Source organism: Lonchura striata, chromosome 5 (assembly GCF_046129695.1).
Source record: "Lonchura striata isolate bLonStr1 chromosome 5, bLonStr1.mat, whole genome shotgun sequence".
In the NCBI taxonomy this organism is placed as follows: Eukaryota; Metazoa; Chordata; class Aves; order Passeriformes; family Estrildidae; genus Lonchura; species Lonchura striata.
Genome location: NC_134607.1, coordinates 17,894,844 through 17,917,884, shown reverse-complemented (window position 1 = coordinate 17,917,884; position 23,041 = coordinate 17,894,844). Strand labels below are relative to the sequence as shown.

Here is a 23,041-nt window from a genome sequence, read left to right as displayed (position 1 = left end):
TACAAAACAAAAACTATGTATGAGACGACGGAGTAGATACCACTCAACAGAAAACAACAGTGAGGAGTCTTCCCCAAAACAGAGCTAACGCTTCCTGACATAACCCAAACTATGGCTATGTTTTCAAATATTGCAGCCCACACAAACCTGAAATGAAAACAGCTCTTGGGTTTCCATTCATTAGAGTGGCTATATGCCATCCAAACTTAGGACTTCTGTCCAATCATGTGAATCATTTGTATGAGAAACCTGTTTTTAAATATAGAAAATAAAACCTGCGCTTACTTATTATTGGTGGGTCCCGTTGCCAAGACATCCGATTGCAGCTTTGGGAAAAACCCTTGTTCATACTTCCCTTGGCCAATCTTCATGTCGAGCAGGTGAGGGTGGATGGCCGTGTGGTCAATCTTCATCAGCCGCTGCTCGATGGACTGGGCTGCAGGTGACAGTCACAGGTGAACAACTGAGGCACAACCCACCCGATGGCACACGCTGTGCCAACAGCAGTGGTCATGCTCAGACCCCTGAAAACCCACCACAGAGTTAAACAGTGACCTTAGACACAAATCTGCCACTCGCAGAGGTGAGGAGACACTTGTGCTGTAGGGTTTTTAATTTTGCTTTTAGTTTCTTTACCCAACACAATGAGCACTGGGGCAAGCAAGTTAGCTGTTCAGCAAGCAGGTATTTACAGGAGCCTACGAGATGCATTAGGAACTGGCAAGAGCAATGCAGTGTTTCCCTGAAATTCCTTGCTTGATTTTAAGGCTTCTTCAGCAGAACAGACATCTCCAAGGCCAGCTGCAGCCTCTGTGGGACCAGGCACCTTGCTTGGCCCCAGATACGATCCCTGGGCAGATGCTTTGGGGGGACACCTGAGTTTTGCAAACATCTAGGACTACACTTATCCTCCTCCTGAATTTAGATATGTCTTTAATGGATGACAGGCCTTCAAAAAGCATAGCTAACTGTAGTAAGAACTGAGCAGCATCAGGAGGATAAGCAGAATCTTGGAAACAGGGAAGGCTGTGGTAAGATGGGAGAGGGCTCCCCAGGAATCTCAGCTCCACTGAAACTAAAGCTATTCAATCCTTTGCTTCAAGGACATGAAGGTTTCAATCTCAAACCTTGAGCAGGATGAAAATAAAACCTGTCACCTTCTTAACTTGTGAAGAACTTGGGAAAGGAGGTGTATGGGCGAATTCAACATTTAATTAGCAACTTTAATATTCAACTCTTTCTAGCCCATCTATTAACAGGCAGGCCTGTTCTTTCAGCATATCACAGCTAGTGAATACATATGCAAAATGTGGAAGCTAAATCTCTTTTCTATTTGCTAACAACATAGAACTCATTTCCTGTTTTATAAAACTCTGATGGGAAAGAAGCTGTCACAAGATTTACATAATCATTAGAAACTCAGCAAGTATTTTTTCTCCCCTCTAAAAAAAATAAAAATCACTTTGTATGGTTCTGTTTTGTAGAAAAGGAGTGGGTAGTGTGGGGTCAGAGGATTTGAAGGGTTCTGAAAACAGTTAAACAAACAGGAGCTGGGTCAGTGCTAGGGTTACATATACTGTGAATGGCAAATATGAAGGAAAATAGGTATTACTATCAGTTTGCTGCTTTTCACAAGACAGAAAATGAGGTTCTGGTGCCACAATATCTGCCAAAACTAGACGCTGAATAGACAGCTGACCTGCGAATTAGAATTTGGTTTAGACAGAAAAATTTAAACAGACACAGATTTCTATTTCTGACAAATTTATAGCAAGTAAAACACTGAAGGAGTTAAACCAAAAGAAAATCCCATGGGAAATGCCCTATCTTACTAATACGTTTCCCAACAAATTCAGAATGATAAGTTCCCTGTATTACTTCAAAATTAAATAAATACTTGCAAAAACATTAAATAAAAAATTCAAATATAATTTGAAAAGGCATGCTGTGACAGTAATGGAAAAAAATCCAAGCTTTCAGTACAGTGTATTGTTCATTAATAGTGAACATCTACTGCTGGAGGTACTAAATATGCCACACAGGATTACATCCCTGCCCGGCATCCCCTGCTGCTCTAACCAAATGGCGTAAGGCAAAACAATGTATTTTTTTGGGAAGGGGGAGACAAGGCCAGTGGAGCAGACACCGGGGCACGACTCCTCAGTGTGGCTGGCACTGGTCCCACCACCAGGGTGAAGGAAAGCTCTCCTGGCAAAGGAACAGGAGCTCCCTGAAATGAGAAACTGTGAGCCAGTTCCATTTGGGTTTGGCTTGATTTTATTACAGGCACCAGCCCAGGAGAGCTCCAAGGGAAGGCAAAGGCTCCTGTCGTTTCTGGTGTTTAACAGCGCGCTAAAGTTTCTGCTGAGATGAGATAAGGACACTGCTGAGTCCTCCTCAGGTAGCTCTAGGACTTCCTCATCAACTGCAACGCTCAGGTGACTGAGGATCTATATTTTTTGGTGGCTGACATTGTACTTTTGAATATTTTACCAGCCCATCTGAACGTACCTGCTTCTTTCAAAGTGCTGCATTTCTGGTAGTTGGATGTCCGCAGTGCAGGGGCCCTGACATTATACAGCCTTATTTTCTCAATTCGCGAGTCAAAAACTCTTAGGAAAGGGTCCTTCTCTTCCCACTGGGACATTATCTTATTGTCTATGAAGGTTGCAAACATCTGTGTTTCAATGAAGTGTGAAAGGAATGGGAGGTAAGGCTCGGGTTGGTCCGAAAGGAAGGAAGCCTGAAATACAGAACAGCTCATTAGTGCCGTGTTCCCACCCAGCACTGATGTGCCCAGCCATCCTTTGGCAGAGAACTGATCCAGCAGCCAGCAGGAAGGCTTGGACAAGGCTTCCCCCACCACAGAAACACCTCTCAGAGAGCTATGAACCCATGTACAAGGGGGTTTGGTTCACAACTGTAAGAAATAAGCAGCCAGGGAGGCTTTGTGACAGCTGGAACAAAGGGAGATTGAGTTACTAAAGTAGTGCTCATGCTGCCTGCTTTTTCAAAGCAACCTAGCAGCTCCCACTCTCAGGAATAAACCTGTGAAATGCTTGGCAGACCATCACATGTGCCCCCAATGGACCTCTGGTCTGGGCATCGTTGCCTGGGACCATATCACTTATTAAGGTATCACACATATCAAGGGGTGCACAGTGCTCTTCAGCGGATGCTTTTCTGCAATGTTACACAGGGCAATTAATCACGAGTTTCCAATCAGAATTGACTGTGTGCCTAAGTCTCTAACTGAGTTTTGAAAACCCTAAACTTAACAGCCCATTTTATTGCAGAAGCACTAGCAGAGATTGCCCAAACAACCCCATCCTTTTGAATGCTGCACTGTTTAATGCCCAAAAACAAACAAACCAATAAAAGGCACGGCAGCAATTTTTTAAAATAAAAAACTGATTTAGATCAGTATTTAGTCTGTCCCTCACTGTTCATCCTCTTAACCTTTTCCTTAGAGAATTACTTGTACCTATAAAAGATGATGGCTAAGAACAGTATCTGCTTCATAGGATCACTCAGCAGCTGTGCAAGCTTCCCAGCATTTCCCATTCCTTTTGCTATCCTCCCATCTCTTTTTATCCCCATTTCTAATCTCGAGGGATTCCTTTTCCCTCTTGTGCTACACTACAATTGAATTATAACTACACTCTTTAAGTGATAACCTTCTTTGGAACAACATTATCCATTACCAAAACCTCTACCATGAGGTTAGGAAAAATAAAAGACTAGATTTGTGTTTTTGTCTCAAGTGTACACCTCTCCTCCCAACAATCAAAAAAAAAAGAAAGACAGACAGAAAAAGAAGTCACTTTGCGTTGCTACCCTTCCACCAAGCCCACAGGAGCAGCCCCATGAGCTGGGCAGAAGCCTGCCAGCTTGGTTTGTACAAGCCAGGATGGCTCTGAACAGCTCAGAGGATGTGCTCCGATTCACTCTGGCAGGAGATATGGACCTGTGTAATGGAAAGGGACAAATCTTGCAGTGAGGCAGATGAGGAACGGCAGATTAAAGGGTACTTTAGGCTACATATACACAAACACAGCCATCCTCCCTGCCCCTTTCAGATGGAGACAGGAATACATGGCTATCTTTACTTTGTCGAAGTTTTGCATTTGCTCCCTGTTTGTCAGCCACGACTCCATGTCGGGGGCAGCCTGGATGACGAACGCCTCATAGTCTGCAAACATCTGCGTGAAGCGGTTGGCGAACACCTCGCGGAGCTGCACGTTCAGCTTGTAGTCCCTCAGCTCCAGCTCCTCACACGACAGCTTCCCATCCTTCTCCTCTGTGAGGGGGGTGCTGATGGTCATTTTCTCCATGCTCACGCCCGTTCTCTTGGCCAGGGCTTGCAGGCGGGTGATGGTCTCGTTGCCTTTCAGCAGCTCGTACATGTTGAGGGCGTTGCTGGGGATGTTCCCATTCTTCTTGTCATTCACCAGGTCGCTAAGAACCAAGTTCTTGAGTTTGGTGGCACTGTCGCTGCAGTGCAGGTTGCCTTCTGGAGGGATCCCAAACTGCAGGAGAACCTCAGAGATCTCCTGGATAAACTCCAGCTTGTTGGGGAACTGAGGGAATTCCTCTGGCAGTTCGATAAAATGGTTATCTATGTCTACAAAGCACAAGTTCGCCTGAGAACAAAAAAGAGTTTCAAAATGAACACTCAGCACTGAACTGGTTCCCCTGCCACGTAGCCCTTTCTCCCAGGGTGCTTCCAGACAGAAGGGTAAGTGCACACATAGGCAGGACACTTTAGCTGTGTTGTCCAGCCTGTGACATTTCAGACTTCAGTAAAACTGAGGGCCAACTGGATGACAAAGTTTCCTGCATTCTCCTCTTTTCCCAGGACATGCAGACCCCAGACTTTCCACTAGAAAGATTTCATATGCCCTCCCAGAGCAGCCAAGGACACATCACCAAGCAGGAAGTGCAGCACCACTACTCAGCCCATGCAAATACCCTTTGTGTGAATTAATGCATCTCACAGGCACATTTATTTTACCGGGATCCAACTGCAAGAAGCCTCTGTAGCTGTGCTACCAAGAAATGAGATGTTCAGTGAGAAAAATGATGCTGCTTCAAGCAAAACTACAAAAGAGGGTCCCACAGAAATCCTTTGGGATTATGTCTGAGTACAGCTCCTCCACAAGTGACTAAATCTTATCCCCCCACTCCCCTGTCCCCCTGTTTCCATGGAGGCTTTTAATAGTGGCAATTCCTCTGCCTGAGATTTAAAGAGAATGCTCTTAGCTTTGCTATGAATGGAGATGGATCTCAGCCTGTAAGATTAAAGTTAAGAGAAGACATTAATCTAGTAGAGCAGATACTTTTACTAGGTAAGTGGCGATGGAGGGATAGAAGAACCCCACATAAAAATTAATTACATAGCAAATGCACCCTCAGGAATAATAGCAGAATGAAAAACAGTAATTGATCTTCTGAATGGCGGCTTACATCTGAAATTCACTGTCTGAGTGCACTGTGCTGAGTAAAATCTTAAACCAGGTCAGATTCCCAAGGTGCTGAGCTCTGATGTTTTTTATCCTGGCATAAAACTGCAGAACAGGAGAGGCAGAAAAGCCACAGGGCAGCAGCAGGTCTTTGTTAGACTGATTTGGCCATTAGCACAGATCTTCTGCCTTCTCCCAGGCACTTTTAGTGTTCTCTGCTTCTTACCAAACACTCTAGACTAATCTTCAGGTTATGCGAAGACAAATTATTTATTTTCCTTCAGTTTTGAGAGGTTAATACATTCCACAGCAAATATGTTTAAAATATATGGTTTCAGGGACATATATAATATGTTTTCAGGGACATATTTATTAACATTAATCACCTTCCACACAGATACTTTAAAGCATATTAGTATTCACCTGGTAAAGATGATGTGTCCTTTCAGCTTTTTCATATTAAATTCAGTATGTACAAAGAAATGCATTTCTTCATACAAAACAATTTGATTTATTTAACTATGTAGCTATTACACAGTTTTGGTATGCATCAGTACAGTTCTTTAGCTCAGGGACTGCCTTCTTATCTATCAATATTTCATTTCAAAGGCATTTTAATTTCAGCTCTGCATATCATTTACAAAATTTGAAAAATGAGATTTAGATTCAGAAAGCCCTTGGGGAATTGGTCTCACTCCCCTCTTCAAAAACATCTGATGATTAAAGTTAATACAGGGAGATTAGTAACCCTTAGACTGCGGTGGTGTGTTTTTCTTTCATTTGATATTTGTTTAATATCTGTTTCCCCCCCCCAACCCCCCTTTCCCTGCCCCTTTCCCTAGAACCTTCCCTGTCATTCATTCTAGCCCCCTCCTCAGCTTCCAGATGTTAGTTCTGCCCTAAACTCCTCCCCTGCTATTCCCTCATTGGTTACTGTTCCTACACCCGTCCTCCTGAGTTCTGTATAAAACCTTTGCCCCCCCGCCCGCCGGGGTCTTGGGGCTCATGGAATAAAACCATCTCGTTCCCCCCCCAAGTCCCGTGTCGCCTTCGTCTGTCCCTGCGCGCCACGAACTGAAACTGCAGAGCTTGCGGGGGAAAGCGGCCGCCCGTTCTCTTCCCTCACCGCCCAGCACGGCTCGGAGTGCCGCGGCGAGGAGCGCATGCCGCGCCTCAACATATGGTAGCAGAGGATGGTTCCCTCCTTCGTCTTGTAAAAAAAACGGGCAAATTTGTGGGGGCGCCCGCCTCACAGAAGAAGAAGGAGGGAAGAGGAACATCTACGGCCGTAAAAGCTCTGCCGGATGCTAAGAGGAGCTGAGCGCCGAGCGAAAAAGATTGAGGCTCCGGGACCTCTTTGTTCTCGCCATCTTCCCGCCCGGGAGCAGCCGCGCTGCACGGGCAGCCGGGCTGCAGAGCTTTTTGGCGGGCAGACTTACCCGAGAACACAGAGGGCGGTTTTGGCAGCGGCTCGGGGGAGCCTGAAGAGGGGCTGACCGAGAAGAGGTTCATTCCTCGGTCAGCATCTGCAGCGAGACCACCGGAGGCTGATAGTGGCCAAAACCAAGGCTTCGGGGACGAGTCTTGGTTTAACGGGAACACCCAGGCTTCCGGAAGGGCCAAACCGAAAGAGAAGGAACATCCCCAGTTTTTAGCGCGACTTTTCCATCGAGTCGAGGAGAAGATTCAAGCCATCTCCGTCCGAGCCTGCAAGGTAAGGTAGGCTACACGGGGTGGGGGTCGCCCCGACGGGCGGCTGGGTCTGTCACTTTTTTTTTCTCGCGTTTTAACCCCCGTCTGCGCCCAGACTGGGGCTGTAGCCGTGCATGTCCCTGGCAAGCGGGTGGGTTTTCTTTTTCTGGGAGAAGCTAGCACTGAGTGCTATCCTTCGCCTAGTCTTCTGTGGGGACCTAGATTAGATCGCTTTTTCTTCTCCTCGAAAAAGTTGTCTTCTCTATCCTCCCCTCCCCATTCTGGGCTGGACGGAGGGGGTAGAAAAGACACCAGTAGGGATCAGCTAAGAAGACGACACGTTAGCTATAGGAGAGTTGTTAAAAGGGGCCCTTTACACCCACGCATTGCGCCGACATCCAGCTGCGTCGGGCGGCCCCCCCCCCCTCCTATAAATTTCCCCTTTTTGCTTCTGTGAAGCTCCCTATGCCCCCATCCCCTCGGACTTTCCTAAAACCCTTTCCTATCCTCCCTTGGGGATTGCTGTGGCCGAGCCGCCCCAAGTGCCCTGCCGGACACTGCTCAGGCCAAGTGCAGTGTGCCCGGCACCCCTCTCAAGATGGCGCTGGCCACGCCGCTCGGGACCCATTTCCCGCCTTGACCCTTCTTTTCCGCCCCTGGTTTCCCGCCAGTCCCATTTCTCTCCCAATAGCCCTGCACCGTCCCTGCACGAGGCTAGTCCCTGTTGGGGGAGGCGGGGTTGGATATTCCCCATCCTTCTTCGGGCTCGTCCTCCGGGGGGAGGGTCGGGAGGGATCTTCTCCCGAGGAAATGGAGCCGAAACCCGGGACTGAGGATCCGTCATTTTGTCTTCCCCCTGAAATGGCGGCGCCCCGGTCCACCCCTTACCGATACCCCCTGTTAATCATGGCAATCACTAATTAAGTGATTGTCTGATTCCCCTATCCTATTCCTTAATGTACCCTACCCAATACTCCTTTTTATTTAACTACGAATTCCTCTTTTTGCTTTTGATTATTTTTGAATAATCTGTTTGTTGAGTTATATTTTATAGAAAAAAAAAAAATCATCCCAGTTAATTATTACTCAAGATATTATGCCCACCTCTCAAACGGACATTCAAATTGAACAAACCACATCGCTATCCGCTGACTCTGCTTTAAAACAAGCGCCGTTATCCGCTGACTCTGCTTTAAGAATTTAAGAAGCTGAACATCGCAAACGCCGCGACGCAGCAAATTCTAAATCAGATGAAGTCACAAATCCTGCTGTGCTTTGTACCCTTAATTTGGACTCTCATTTAAGACAATTTTATATATTCCAGATGAAGTTTTTATATGTTTCATATGTTATAATCACAATTAGTTTATCATTTTTTAATGTCTTTCAATTTATGTTTTTTTAATAATATGTAATGTTACAATTTGATTTTATATTAAGTTGTTTTGTTATAATTATAATTAATTCAGTCTTTTCTGATATTTTTTAACTTAAAGGCTGTGTTTAACCATTATTGCTACAGGAATCACTCAGCTACTATATCGCTTCAGGCTTGCTGCATTGCTGCGAAATTTAAAAATTTATTAGTTATATTTAGTTGATCTTTTATTATATTTAATTCCAATAATTCCATTTAATTATTTTATTCAAATTAGATAGTTATAATTTTAATCATTCTAATTAAATTTTTTAGTTTAATTTCTGTCAATTATTTCATTCTATTTCAATTATTTACATTATTTACATTATTTTAAATTGTTACTCAGAACAGCAAAACAGCAAGTTTTGTGCAGTCTTGTGTCTAATTTAAGCTGTTACTACTCTTCCTGCCCTATAAATGCAATAATGTGTCTTTCATGTCCTTTAAGTAATTTACAATGTTATCATATGATTTTATATTATTTGCATGTTTTATTAATTTGCTTAAACCACAAAATTCTCCTTCTTTTTGTAAAGTAAAAGAGGGAGATGCGGTGGTGTGTTTTTCTTTCATTTGATATTTGTTTAATATCTGTTTCCCCCCCCCAACCCCCCTTTCCCTGCCCCTTTCCCTAGAACCTTCCCTGTCATTCATTCTAGCCCCCTCCTCAGCTTCCAGATGTTAGTTCTGCCCTAAACTCCTCCCCTGCTATTCCCTCATTGGTTACTGTTCCTACACCCGTCCTCCTGAGTTCTGTATAAAACCTTTGCCCCCCCGCCCGCCGGGGTCTTGGGGCTCATGGAATAAAACCATCTCGTTCCCCCCCAAGTCCCGTGTCGCCTTCGTCTGTCCCTGCGCGCCACGAACTGAAACTGCAGAGCTTGCGGGGGAAAGCGGCCGCCCGTTCTCTTCCCTCACCGCCCAGCCTGGCACCGCTCGGGGTGCCGCGGCGAGGAGCGCATGCCGCGCCTCAACATTAGACAGCATGATGGCCAGTTGTTAGAATTTTTATCTCTAACAAACAAATGGTTTATATTTAGAGCAAGTGCTTGAAAAGCTAGCCCCTGGCCTGAACAATAAAGGAATGCTGATGTGAACAGTGCTTCATCACTGTTCGCATGCTGAGGGATTTTTTTATTTTTTATTGTCTAGAGGAATTTGAGATTCAACATCTTCCCTGTTCAATGTGTCTTCTTTCTTTCCCTCTCACATTACTGTGGTATTCATAAATGCTGGTACTTTTCACTCATCTGTTAAACATCATGGAGGGGGCAGATTCCACCCCACTCTTACTCTTCTCTCCCTGGTGATATTTGTTATTCGAACGATACTGCAATACTAAATACTGTCACATTAAAATTTTAATTGAAGGAAAATGACAGCTTAATCTGCTAAGCAAATGCATGTGACTAATAATTTTTAAAATTGCAGCAATTATGTAATATTAGCAGGGTTTTACTGAGGAGCATAGCTAGATAGCAGCTTTGCTTCCACACCAGTGCAGATTTCATGTGCTTCAGTCACTGTATCCGTGAGGTAAAAACTTGATTTGCAGTTCCATGCCACCAAGGCTGACTCAATCACCTTCATGCAATATGTAAAACAGACCTTTATTAAAAATTGTATTACCCTTGCCCTGTGTTTATCCCTCTACTTGCACACAAAATCTCCCACTCCTGCATATTCTCCTCTGCTGCTGGTCCCATCTGCCTTCTCAGTCAGAGCAGATATTTGGAAGCCTTAGGGACTCTGTCCCCAGCAAAGTCCCCTCAGCACAGGAGCAGGAGACATTGCTGCTGTATGAACAGATACTCTTGGGGTTCCCACTGATTTTTACAAGAAACCGAAGTTTAAAAGCACATGGCATGCTCTGGTTCCAGTCACCCTTTGGAACGCAGACACAGGTGAACCATATCCCAAAGACTTTGCTATATGGCCAGGTTAAAACCTGAAGCAATTTTACATCACCTTCATCAAATTTTGAGGAGAAAAATCTCCATTTCACTCCACCACTACCAAGGATTTAACCCTGAGATTAAAAAGATGTCTTCTCCTTCCTTTTTTTTCCTCTCTAAGTGGTTCATAGGCACAGTGTTAATGCAAGCCTGACTTGTCTGAGGTCAGGACACTGGTCTAGCAATAGACCAGGAACACACAGGCTCAGCCACGGATGGGATGGGGCTGGCAGGACATGGCACACTCCTCAGCAGCACGGGGACAAGGACAGGATCACACCTGAGACCCAGACCCACCAAGATCCTTCCCGAATGACATGCCCTTTAGCCCTCTGTCAGTAGGACTGGGACACTGATGGAGTAACAAAACCTGGTGGAGTCTGTGATGTAGGGAAAGCCAACAACACTTCAGCTTTGTCACAACAAACAGAAGGAGATGCAATTAGAAATCAAAACAGTAAGCAGTACTCACTAAATTCAGAAATGGATCAAGAAGGGCTGTGGAGGCTTCCCTATTATCTCACTCCTGCTGGCTCCACAGTGCCAGAGAAGCCTCCTAACAGCAGGCATTGTTTCCCAGCAGTAATTCACACAAATATTAGTAAGACATTTCAGGATAGCCACCCTGAAGGGGGACACTGACCTCCTGAGGCAGCTCCAGCTTGGAGCGGTCGGTTCCCTCCTTAGACTGCAGCCCCATCAGGTAGGGAACAGGAGCATCCAGAAAATGCAGGAGAGAGGCAGGAAGGATGGGGACATACACATGCTGCCACTGAAATGGGAACAGCAGTGTTGTGATTCCCTCTGCCACCGTCATCAGCCGCTGATAATCTGGGTGTGGGAGAGAGAAAGATATTGAATTATCTCCCTGTGTTCTTCTCTTGAGATCTGTTTGGCAAGGATATCCATGATAAAACAAGACAAACCATGTTTATGTGATAAGATGTTGTTTGGAAAATAAGACAGTACTTAAAACCCGTAAACATTAATTAATCTGTTAAAACTCATTCCTCCCATAAAGAAAGAGCTGAGCATAGATATGCACACCTTATCTAGATCTATTCTGTCATTAAATTAATTTATTAAAAACATACAAAAACATCTGTCTCTAGTACAGGATAATAATACTCTAATTCCATAATAAGCATGTATTTTTACAAGGGAAAAAGAGGATAAAAGTGAATTTCAAGGAAATACTGTGGTTTCTTGCTTGCTCCTGCCTACTTCTGCTCCACTTGCTACTATTTCCAAAGTTGAGTGTACTTTCCAGAAGACTTGTCTTGGCCATATACCAGCATTAGTTTACAGTCTCTAGGAATATAAAAGCAGAGCTTTTAAGTTTAATCCAAACAGAAGCCTAATATAAATTTAGTTCTCAAATATATTCTGTGCAGCTAGTGTATTTATATTATGTTACTTTCCCAAATTTGTATTTAACTCACTAGTCCATTCCTTTGAAAAATTTTGATTTTAGTAAGCACATTGTGCATTGTTTTTTAAATTAAAATTTCTTTTGGTCCACCTGAGCTGGATGTTTCAGAATTTGGGTAGCAGCAAATTATTTATCAAATATCTGGCTGGCATGATGCAATACCACAAGATACTTATTAATATAAATGAGAGGATAAATTGAGCACAAATTTTTCATATAAATAAATTAATCACATACTTGTCTTAAAGAGACAGCCATCCTTACAGCAAATCTCAAACTGCAGACCATCTATCTGGAAACAGGTGAAGACCCCTGGGTTTGTAAGCTCCATGGCAGTGCCCAAACCCAAGCCTCATCTGTGCCAGGCGAGTCTCACAAGCTCTGGCTTGAACAACCAAAAGATTTTCCCTCTCATGGAAGCCAGACCCAGACCCTGGGCAACACTTAGGTTGTTGCCCATCTCTCCTAATCCTCTCTGCCCCACTCCAGGAGATGAAGACAGAAATATGAACACCCTGGTTCTGAGTCAGGTGAGAAGGCTTTTTCCTACAGCACCATTGACAGCTTTTGCCTGGAGAGGAGCCCAGCTCGACTCTTCCCATTTCCTGAACATCCCAGTCTGAGACCTTGGCAGACACCAACAACAGCAAAAGCGCTGTCATCTGACACTGCTCAGCTATTAGGAGGTCACTGGGAAGATGTTCTTGAATAAATATGCAAATTACAACTGCAAATTGCATCACCCATTCTCCTTGCTAGCACCTCTCTATGGAAAACCAGCCACAATCTCCAGAAGGTCACTTGGCAGGGCAAAAACATTTTTCATCTTGTCTTACTAATAGCTATTCAGTCAGTCTGCAAAATTGTCATGCATACAAGTCAGTCTCAAGGTTACACCTCCAAAACACTCCCAGCTATGGATCAGTCGCTTTTGAATCCCTACCCATGCAATGGTCTACAACTATACATGTGCATTCCCTGTCTTGTTGAAGAACCCTTACACAAACTCAAGTTCTAATACCTACTTGGAGAAGCTTAGGAGTCTCATAAGATTCCATAACTCTGAAAGCTTTAAAGATCAAAAAAATCAAATAGAAAAAGCAGCACATCCTAGTATGTAAAACACCTTCAAAGTCTGTCCTGATCTACACAGCCACATGAAGAAACAGCTCTTGGCAGAAAAGTCGCAAGGATCTTTTTGGATAAGGGCATTCAGCTCTGGAAGTGCATGCTGACTTTTCTCAGTGCTACTGATAATATTTAACATGGTCACTAGCACAAATTTTGTAACCAATTTACTATGAGAAAAACTGATTTAAAAAAAATACCTAGTGATGACTAAATGATTAGGCTGTTATAATCTAGCAATCCTTGTCACCAATTAGCAGATAAAAAACGTTTATGTACCCAGTAGTTTTGACTGAAGAGAGGGAAGTTCCAGTTTCCTCCAGAAAAATAATATACAAAAACTTGTAAATATTTTTTTGTTATCTGTTTAAAGAAGTCAGAAGTTCTAATTACTTTTTACATACTTTCAAGTCTGTACAAGATTAGACACCTATAATATAAAGCCTAAAATAATTTTTGATAGAGAGATTCTTGTACCTATCATAATTTGCAGGAAGCTTACGTGATTACTGAGAAAAACCTGGAAACAGTGGACTGAGGAAATGGCCTCAAGTTGTGCTTGGGAGGTTTAGATTGGGTATCAGGAAAAAAATTTATTCACTGATAAGGTCGTTGAGCATTGCAACAGGCTGTCCAGGGAAGGGGTTGAATCACCATCCCTGGAGGCCTCTAAAAGACATGTAAATATGGCAATTAGTGACATGACTGAATGGTGGGTTTGGCAGTGTTAGGCTTACAGCTGGAGTTGATCTTCAAGGTCTTCTCCAACCAAAATTATTCCAAGATTCTTCATGCTCAAAGCTCCATCTCTAATTTGTTTTCCAAGAGAAACTGCTCAAGGAGGATAACCCCAGGGCAAAGTGCTCCCGGGGCTTCTACTGCAACCACTACTTCCTAACAGCTTAGGTGGATTTGGTACAGTGCTGTCCCTCACACAACCTTTTCATTAAGTGAAGGAGAGGGCAGCAGAGTCAGGCTCAAAGCCTCTGGATCCACCTCCTTTTTCCAGCTCCATCTGCCAGGGAACCCCGGCCGTGCCCCTCAATTCCCTGTGCAGGACATGCAACAGCTGCAGGGACCTGCTCCACTGCAAGCTGGCAGTTCTGCTGCTCAAGCACCATCTTCAGCCTGCTTTACCCAGCTCTGGTAACATTCACATGGCTCACAGTGCTTAAAATGCACACCCTGAGATATTCCTGTATAATTACCAATCACTATTCTCTGTTGGAGATGGAAATGGTTTCAAGCACATGAATTCCCTGCATATGTTTTTCTGAGAGGGGACAAAACTTGACAATTTGACAAAATTTTACAATTTTTCTCTTGATGTTGATTCTCCATACCACAATAATAGTACAATAATCAATATCTACCCCAAATACCTTAAAGTTCAAATACAGGCAGTGACTGAAAAAACAAAACAAAATAATCTTCTTTTTATTATACATACTGGGGAAAGAAGCTCTGAGATGTTAAGCAATTCAAAAAGCTCAACATAAAAATTACTTTTCCTGCCACAAAGGAGTCTGATATCTCAAAATCCTTCTTATGCTGCAGCATAGCAAAACCAAGATCCTTTGTGAAGGCAACAAGACATTGGTGTTATCCCTGCTCCAAAGAGCTAAAACCACATTCAGGTCCCACCCCCAAAGACTCAAATCTTTGGTCATAATCAAACAGAATAGAATTTCACCTGGGACCTTCTCAGCAAATTCCCAGTCACAGGAACTTTGTGTATAAAGCACATGTAAGAGCACACACGCTCATTCTCCCCAGAACAGGCGTTCCTGCTGGGAACACTGTGCTGGTACTCCAGTTTCAACACCTCCAGCCTTCCCAATGAAAGCACAACTTGGCCATTCTCCAACTCTCTGTTCCAGTAACCTACCAAAGGTAGGGCAGGAAGCTTACCATAGAGCTGGAGTCACAGCCTGGATCCTCTAAATCCAGTCCAAGGCTTTAAAGATAGACTGCTTCTTTATTCTCCTTTTGAAGTCTCATTTTACATACAATTTGAAAGCACTTGGAAGTATTTGAAGAGATGAATTACCTGGACACCACTTCCTTTACTGCTTTCAGGACACACATAAAGGATAAGTGCAGCTTTGCAATGCCTTTTATTTAAAAATGTATCCTGGAAGATGATAATCAGATGCTATTCTCAAAGAGTACTTTATCAATATGCACAAAACAATTGTCTTTAAACAAAATAGACCAAACCAACAGAGAGCAAAAACCAAAACATCAATGAACCCGAATGAATAAAAGCTAGTTCTTCAGAGGAAAACACCTGAATAGGCTTTAAAACATCCTTGTGACCAACAATTTTTTTACATGCTACCTCTCCAGTCCAAGTATTATAAGCAATTGTTATTCAGCTGCCATTTTTTTTTTCCTTTTTTTGGTAACAAGATATGAATTAGATGAGCCAGGTATATCGGAAAAACTGGAAAATAAACTTATTTCACTTTGAGCTCTGAGTATGTGTCAAGAACATCTCCTAACCAGACCTGTCTTGGGTCTGGGTACCTTCAGATCTGTAATGTTTATATATAGCACACTACAGATGAAAAACAAAATCTGAAATTCACATCAGAGACAAAAATTGTTTATGAAAGCGAAGGTTTTCAAATCAGATCTCTACAAATTCAGTAGCTCTACAGAAGCACCACATACAAGTGTTGCAGACATCAAAGTGCCCTGGAAGCTTCCACCTTTCATCTGGTTTGCCTGCTGGCAGCTGGGACAACTGACAAGCCAGTCCTGATGACTTTCAAGAGCTGTTCAGATAAAGCAGACAAAAATGGTGCAGAAAATGTTTATTCACTGCAGAAACCACCTTGCAGCAGTGCTGCATTCAGGGAACCTGGACAGGTGCCACGACATGGGGCTGTAACCAGCAGCCCATCCTGAGGAAATGACCCCTGGCACCTCAATGCCCTGCCATCCCCAAAGGAAAGGTGCATCTACCAGGGAGTGATGCAGCACATCAGCTATATGATAAAAGCAGAGGGGCAATTTATGCAAATATGAAAGTAGATATTTTCTTAAGCAGAAGGGTCAAGACGAGCCTACATTATCTGCCTGAAGAATTAACCTCTCAAACTGGGGGTCAGCTCTGCCCCAAGGGAAACATCCCACAGCCAATATTCACTGAGGCCAGCTCTTATCCTTTTTCCTTGTTGGCCAACACTTCATTTAAAAAGCTTCTGCTTCAATACATTTCCATTTATATAATTTAACTATCTCCCAGCCTGCCATTAGTGGTTCAGCATGAATTAATTTATGATTAAGAGCCACCTCAAGAATTAGCTCCCATTACCAGCATGGCTAAGTCTCTGAGAAGAGGGCAAAAGTCTGTGACAAGGCTGACAAGGTGGCAGCAGGACTCCTGAAGGTGCTCCTGAATACACAGGGAGCCCCTTGCTCTCTTCCATGGCTGCTGAGGCACAACAGGCTCCCAGCCAGCAGCAAGATGATGGGGAGGACACAAGAGTCCAACAGGGAAAAACTTTGGTCACTATCACTTTAGACTGCCATGTTATTTATCTGGCATTTGCCATAACTGCAATAAAGAGGCCTAATTTAACTTTCTTCCCCTCATTCTGAAAGGTAAAGATGTTTCATCATGAAAAAAAATGAGAATGAAGTAAAAAAAAAGTGGAGAGGTTGTGGTGTGTGTGAGCAGTGTTAAAAGCAGTGGTCCTGTCTCCCTTTACATCTCACTGTGAACACCAACAGGAGTGGGGTTGTGGCACAGACCTGAGCCAGTTCCTTTTTTCCAGATGCTTTAAAAGCTTCACTTTTCAGGTCATACTGACAGCTAACAAAATTGAGCAACTTCTAATGAAAAACCAATTTTGTCATTTCACCTAACTTAAAAAGGAAGACTGTGTCATTCTCTGATTTTTCTACCCAATTACTTGTCTTTTTTTCCAGGGAAGCATACAGTGTAGCCTCTGAGTGGAGTTCTAATAAGGCCATAAACCCAGGTCTCTTCCACAGCACACAGATTTTGACCCCATATAATTTGTTCTATGCAATAACTTCCCACTGCTTTGGATTAATATTAGTGTGGAGGGTAATTCTTTAAATAATGAGTAGAAGAGCAAAGGTTTTCTATGTAACTATTTGATGTGAAAATGCATTAAAAGGCAAACACATTATGCATGTATTATTTTTAAAAAATCTACCCCAAAACAGACCTCATAAGAAAGATCTTTCAGACATAAAACTTTCTAGGCAATGACTTTATGTATGTGTAGTAATTTGTATTACAATTTATAAGATCAAAAAAAAAAAAAGGTAAAGAATATTTCAATCTTGGAGGAGCAATTACTCAAGCCTGTGGAAAAACAACTTGGAAAACACTCAAAATTATAATGAGCAGAAACAGCCTAAGCTCTAAGAAGTTTATCTCTGTCTCATCCACACATTCCCTCTCATGCTTAAATCCCTTGAAAGGCAGACATACAAAATGGATTGCTGAGGTTTCCACAGAACTGACAATTTAATTCATCCCTCTCCAGCAGCAATCTCACACCAGTGCTGTTTTGCTACTTATCCTTTGGAAACTGTCGTAGCTATTGAAGAGTGGACAAGACCTTACATTTGCACAGTTGCATGAGAGAGCTGTGCTCTAAATAAAGGGCACTTACAAGACCACTGCAAAGATTGCACCCTAAAGAATTGCAGTGAAAGCATATCTAATCCCTCCCCTTGGTTTTCAAAGCCCAAATGTTGACAACTTGCTCTATTTAATCTTAAAAATATTCTCTATATGCAGAAGGATGGAACCTGAAGCTGCAGGAATTAATGTAGAGTGAAGGTGATTTCAGGTATGGGTTTCCACACCACCTTTGCAGACCAGAGTTGGCACTTCTCACCAGCAGTGGTTGTGATTAACTCCAGGCACAGCAAGGGCTGATCTTTTCACTGAGGTGCAAGCACAGGGCTCTGCCAGTTACCCAGCTGTGCAGTCCAACATGCATCAGAACAGAGCAGCTTAAAAAATGAGCTCACCATTCTTGGCTGCCAGTCTCTGCCTACCACAGCTGTAAAGTGAAGATACAGCCCACTACAATCTCTGCATTTTCCCAAGTGATGGGGAACCAGTCACCCCTAAGACACCATCAGCAGTGCAACTGGATACCTAAAGATGACTGTAGCAGCCACTCATTGCTCCTGTCCTCAAGACAGAGCTGCACCAGACACTCCTGTATCACACTGGGAACGCTTCCAGGGCAAGCTGGATAAAGTCACCCAACACCCTCACCTCTTCATTGATTTAGATGCCTTTGTTCAGGCTGCTGGAAACATTATGCCCTAGCTACAGGGTTAAAAATAAACTTTCTCATCCTCAACTCCTAGTTCCCTTGAGAAAAACCACTTCAGAAAAGCCAGTACAATCTCTGTGCAACCTTTTGCCAGCCTTTCACTGCTGTTTCTACCAGCTAGGCTTCTTTGTATGGTCAGGGTTGTGCAACAATTTATATTTTCATTCCAATTTCCAAAAGAAGCCTTTATTGTATAGAAGAAGAACTAAATTTTTGATAAGCTTAAATGAAAAGCTTCCTTGCAACGGGTCTAGAAGAATCACAAAAAAGTCAGCTTACATTTCCCACACATGTTAACAGCAGCTCTTACTGAAATAGTTTAGTGAACTGAAGTAGGTGCTGCTCCTGGCTCTGATTTCTTGAGTAGTACAGGATTATGTCAGTGAATTGTGATTTTGTATAAATAATGCTGTCTTGCTTGAAACTGCAACCAGAGGATCTACTAATCTCTTGTTGAGTTTGGGAAGGTTGCAGCAAGGCCAGGCCTCTGGAAACACAGTCCAATGAAACCACCCTCTTTAATGCAGGAAGGCAAAGAAGGGTGAACTTGCAAAATGCCTCTCCCATTTGTTATTTTGCAGCAAGATATACATCAGCCAAAGCCTTTTCATCCTTTGCCTTGAAAGGACTTGGGAGTTTAAAAAGTGCTTCTCCCTGACGGATCTCAAAGCTGAAGAGAGCAGATTTCGGTACCTTCGAGGATGGTTATATGTCAAATTGGAAAATAGCTGCAGTTTTCTTTTTCAGGAATTAAAAGACCGACATTTAAAAGAAGCCTCAGTACACAATTAGCCAAGCACTCAGCTATCAGGGTATGCCAAAACTGAGGCTTTGCATTTGCCCTCCACTCCACATTCCTCACCTCTGGGAACCAGCATTATGCTGCTATTTCCATAATCACAGAATTTCCCTAACACAGCTATATACCTTTCCCCATGCCCCACCAAATTGTGTCTATGTTAGATAGGCAAGTAAAAGTCATGTGAAGGATATACCTAGATTCAAAGATAGAGAAGAGAGGGGGAAGAAAAAATTCTGAAATTTGAAGGGTGGATAGGATTACTTCTCACTATCTCACTTTTCTTTAAAAAAAACCCCACACAATGAAACTAAACAAACCAAGTAAACACTTAAATTATAACCAGTAATTGGAAGAACAACGTTTATCTATCTTCTTGCGGACACAAAGACTGAGTCAAAATTATTTAGTAGATATTTTGTATCTGCCTCAATGACTATTACAAAAGTAGTGCACATACAGGTTGCTCTCTACATGCATAAAATATAACTAAAATGTGCTTGTCAGGTTACATTTTTCCTAATGCTACTATCTTTCAATGAGAAAGAAAAAAGAAAAGAAACAATTCTCAGTTCTCAGTGAGTCCATAAGCAGGGACCAGGGTGGGACTGATGAGCAGGGATAGATGAGAGGCATTTCAGTGGTGCTGCTGTTTAATATCAAACCCCAGTGCAAAGTGGCAAAGGCAGCATGATTCAAACCAAGGAAGAAAGGGGATAACCGTGCACACACACACACAGAAGCAGGAGGGAGGGGAAAAGCAGCCTAATCAAAACTAACAGCAGGATTTCTGCTCACACTTCAAACTGAGAGAAGATAAAACCTTTCATTTTCAGTTCTTGAAAGCAAACCCCTGGAGCCCATGTGGAGAAGAGCTCTGCAAAGAACTATCAAATCCTTTGAATTCAGTCATTTGCAGAAGAACTACCCTTTTTCCACCTCCCTGAACATTCTTCTCAGTCATTTAGTTATTAGCATTACCATTACACACTTCCTGACCTTTTCTTTTATATGGCAAACTCAAGCGATCCCTTCTGGAGCCTGAAGGTTCATTATCCATACTCATTTCCAGCCATTTCCCATCCGCTCTCCCTGCTCCATTTCAAGCTGTCTGCTGCTCAAACCACTCCTCTTGACAAGCCTATGTAGTCAGCATCTTCTCCTCTTTCCACTACCTCCTGTCTACCTCCTGGATCCAGGTATTTTCTTCTCTGATGAAACCACTCCTCTCACCCCCAAAAATTTTCCCCTGACACACATCTTCCTAATTTAGGGTCAGAATCACAGATGACATTTGGGAACCCAAATTACATAGACAGGCTTCCAGTGAGACTTCGAGAACACCCAAAAAGTCTGAACATCCCCTTAAAAGTCAGCAGGAAAACTTGACCTTGACACGTTGGACATCTCAATACTACCAGGGCCAGACTCACAGAAACCAACATCCTAGAAGAAACAGTAATAGAAGTGTAAAATCCCAAAGCATGCCCAGAAGTAAGTCAGGCTTCCCCAAACCTGCAGCAGAGTGTTGCACTATTACAGAAAGACAACCATTAGAGAAAAAGTTTTCAAAACCAGATTTTCCAAAGCTTGGTGGCACAGTTCAATATGGAGCATGGACAGGCTCTGTGCAAGCAACTTCTGCCAATGTTTGGCCAACTGCAATCTTAGTGTCTCAAAAAGAAGAACCAGCATCCTTGTCAGCAACATTCCCAAATACCTCAAGTAGGACTAAAAAGGAATGACCAGTAGCTCCATTCAGTTGCAAAACCCACCATTAAATCTTCAGCCTCAAAGGGCTAAAACACTCTCAGTGTTTTAACAAGAACACATCCATCATACAGGAGGCAAGAATCGATATGCTGCTGAAATTTGAAAAACAAAGTAGCAGCGAGAGTGTCTTCTGCAAGATTTACTACTTTCTGCTGGTATTTTTTAAGAAGATAGGATTAATTTCATGCTGTCTTTCATGATCAAGGGCAGCGTGAGGATAATAATCAAATGTATTCTATTGCTAGCTGCCACTAATGATAAATACAATGCATAATTAAGCAGCACCTAGACTGCCTGGAGGAAACAGTTATTTGCTGCTTTCATTAGGACACCCTCATTTCTCTCATTTTTTCAGTGCTTTCTCACATTTCAAAAATCAACCTCGGCTCTGTATAACATGACATTTCTATGAGCTCCTGTGGCTGCAGATGCCCAGGACCTGCCCGCTGGAAACAGACATTGCTGGATAAGTACCCACCTTGTGAGTACAGAAGGATCTGCATCTCCAGAAGAACACAGGTGAAGACCTGGACCAGGTTCTCCAGGCCCAGCAGCTCAAAGACCTCCCTGAGAGGGTAGTCAGAGAGTGGCAGCTCGTTGGGCCCAGGTCTCTGGCAAATGATGGGCTCATAAACCCCATAGAACTTGAGCGACCTCCCCGGGGGCGGCAGGGGCACCTCGTAGAGGATGTTGTGGATGTAGCTCTCGAGGGGCAGAGGGGGTGGCTGCTGGGAGGTCACTGCCTTGTAGAGCTGGATCAGGAACTTCTTGCAGGCTTGCATGAAGGGCAGAGGGGTGATGAGGCAGATGCACTTGGAGACGTAGAGCGTGTCCCTGCTGATGTCGTAGGAGTTGTAGCGCTGGAGCTTGGCGAGGGACGTGGCGTCGCCCTCGTCGATGCTGCTGGCCAGGGAGTCCATGCTGCAGGAGGAGGAGGCGCAGACGCTGCTGTACTGCTCCGCATTGTGCATCTGGTACAGCGTCTGCATGGCCGTGCAGATCTGCTTGCTCGTCACCTCCTCGTAGAAGGTGAGCACAAAGCCGTAGGTGCGGGAGCCATCCTCCCTGGTGATGATGAACGAGTGCAGCTGCGGGTCTCTGTTATCCGCCTGCGTCCTGAAAGACAGCCCCTTGGGCATACACAGCTAGGAAAGGAAAAAAGAAATAGACAGAGTCACCCAAGACAGTTTTATTTTGCATTTCTGCTGTGCAGGCACATTCTTTTTATCCTCTGCATCACAACAAGCCATTTACCTTCAAAAAAAAAAAAAACATCCAAGAACAAAACAACTGATGCTACTTAAGAGGGAGACATGACTGAAGAAAGGAAAGCACCCTCAAAAAATATTCCATCCATTAAGTCATTATGACTGATTTTCATTACTTGCTCAAACTGTTTTCACTGCCGAATAGCCTTTGTGTCATTTATTTAAGTATCATATAAAAACATCCAGCTTTGCTCTCATTTGGATATATCATGCCCACAGTACTTGAAAATCAGAGAGTGAAGGAAGCATCTTATACCACTGGATTTAAATTACATAGACTCCTTGGAATTCTTTGATCTTCCCTAATTTTCTGGGGGGAAAAAAAACAACAAACAAACCAAACCCCAGCTGACTGGCAGCTATTACATTTACTTTCTTCTCTAAGTGCTACCAAATAGCTTAGGCTGGATAAAAGGAGGGCCAGGGAGGGAAACACCCAAAAATCTATGAAGGCCTCATTTTTGATTTACCACTCAGCAAAACCCCTTACAGTGATTCTGCTACGCTGGGTGTTTCTCTGAACCATGGCTCTAGTGATAAATCAAGGCATTTTTCCAGACATTCTTTGGGAATGCTATCAACTATCTAATACAAAATAACAAACATCCAGTAAAACTTGTTTGAATTGTAGGAAACTCCTCATATTCTAGCTTAATAAGTATATTTATAAACAAAGGACTATAGCTTTCTTTGTACTGTCTGAAGAAATAAAAGGAAAGTAGAGAAGGAGAATCTTCAAAGTGTTCCTTGTAAAAAAAGGCAACAGTAGAAGCCAA

The 23,041-nt window shown here is 43.3% G+C and overlaps 1 protein-coding gene across 2 annotated transcripts in view; it reads right to left on the bottom strand.

Moving 5' to 3' along the window:
• DENND5B (DENN domain containing 5B) overlaps positions 1 to 23,041 on the bottom strand; it is a 107,941-nt gene that overhangs the window by 33,812 nt on the left and 51,088 nt on the right. For both annotated transcript variants that reach the window (XM_021539994.3, XM_021539995.3), the window contains 5 exons: positions 21,476 to 22,142; positions 11,173 to 11,360; positions 4,110 to 4,643; positions 2,512 to 2,743; positions 286 to 436 (listed from right to left, as the gene is read on the bottom strand). In XM_021539994.3, coding sequence (XP_021395669.2) covers positions 286 to 436; positions 2,512 to 2,743; positions 4,110 to 4,643; positions 11,173 to 11,360; positions 21,476 to 22,142 — 1,772 coding nt within the window. The remainder of the gene's footprint in view (positions 1 to 285; positions 437 to 2,511; positions 2,744 to 4,109; positions 4,644 to 11,172; positions 11,361 to 21,475; positions 22,143 to 23,041) is intronic.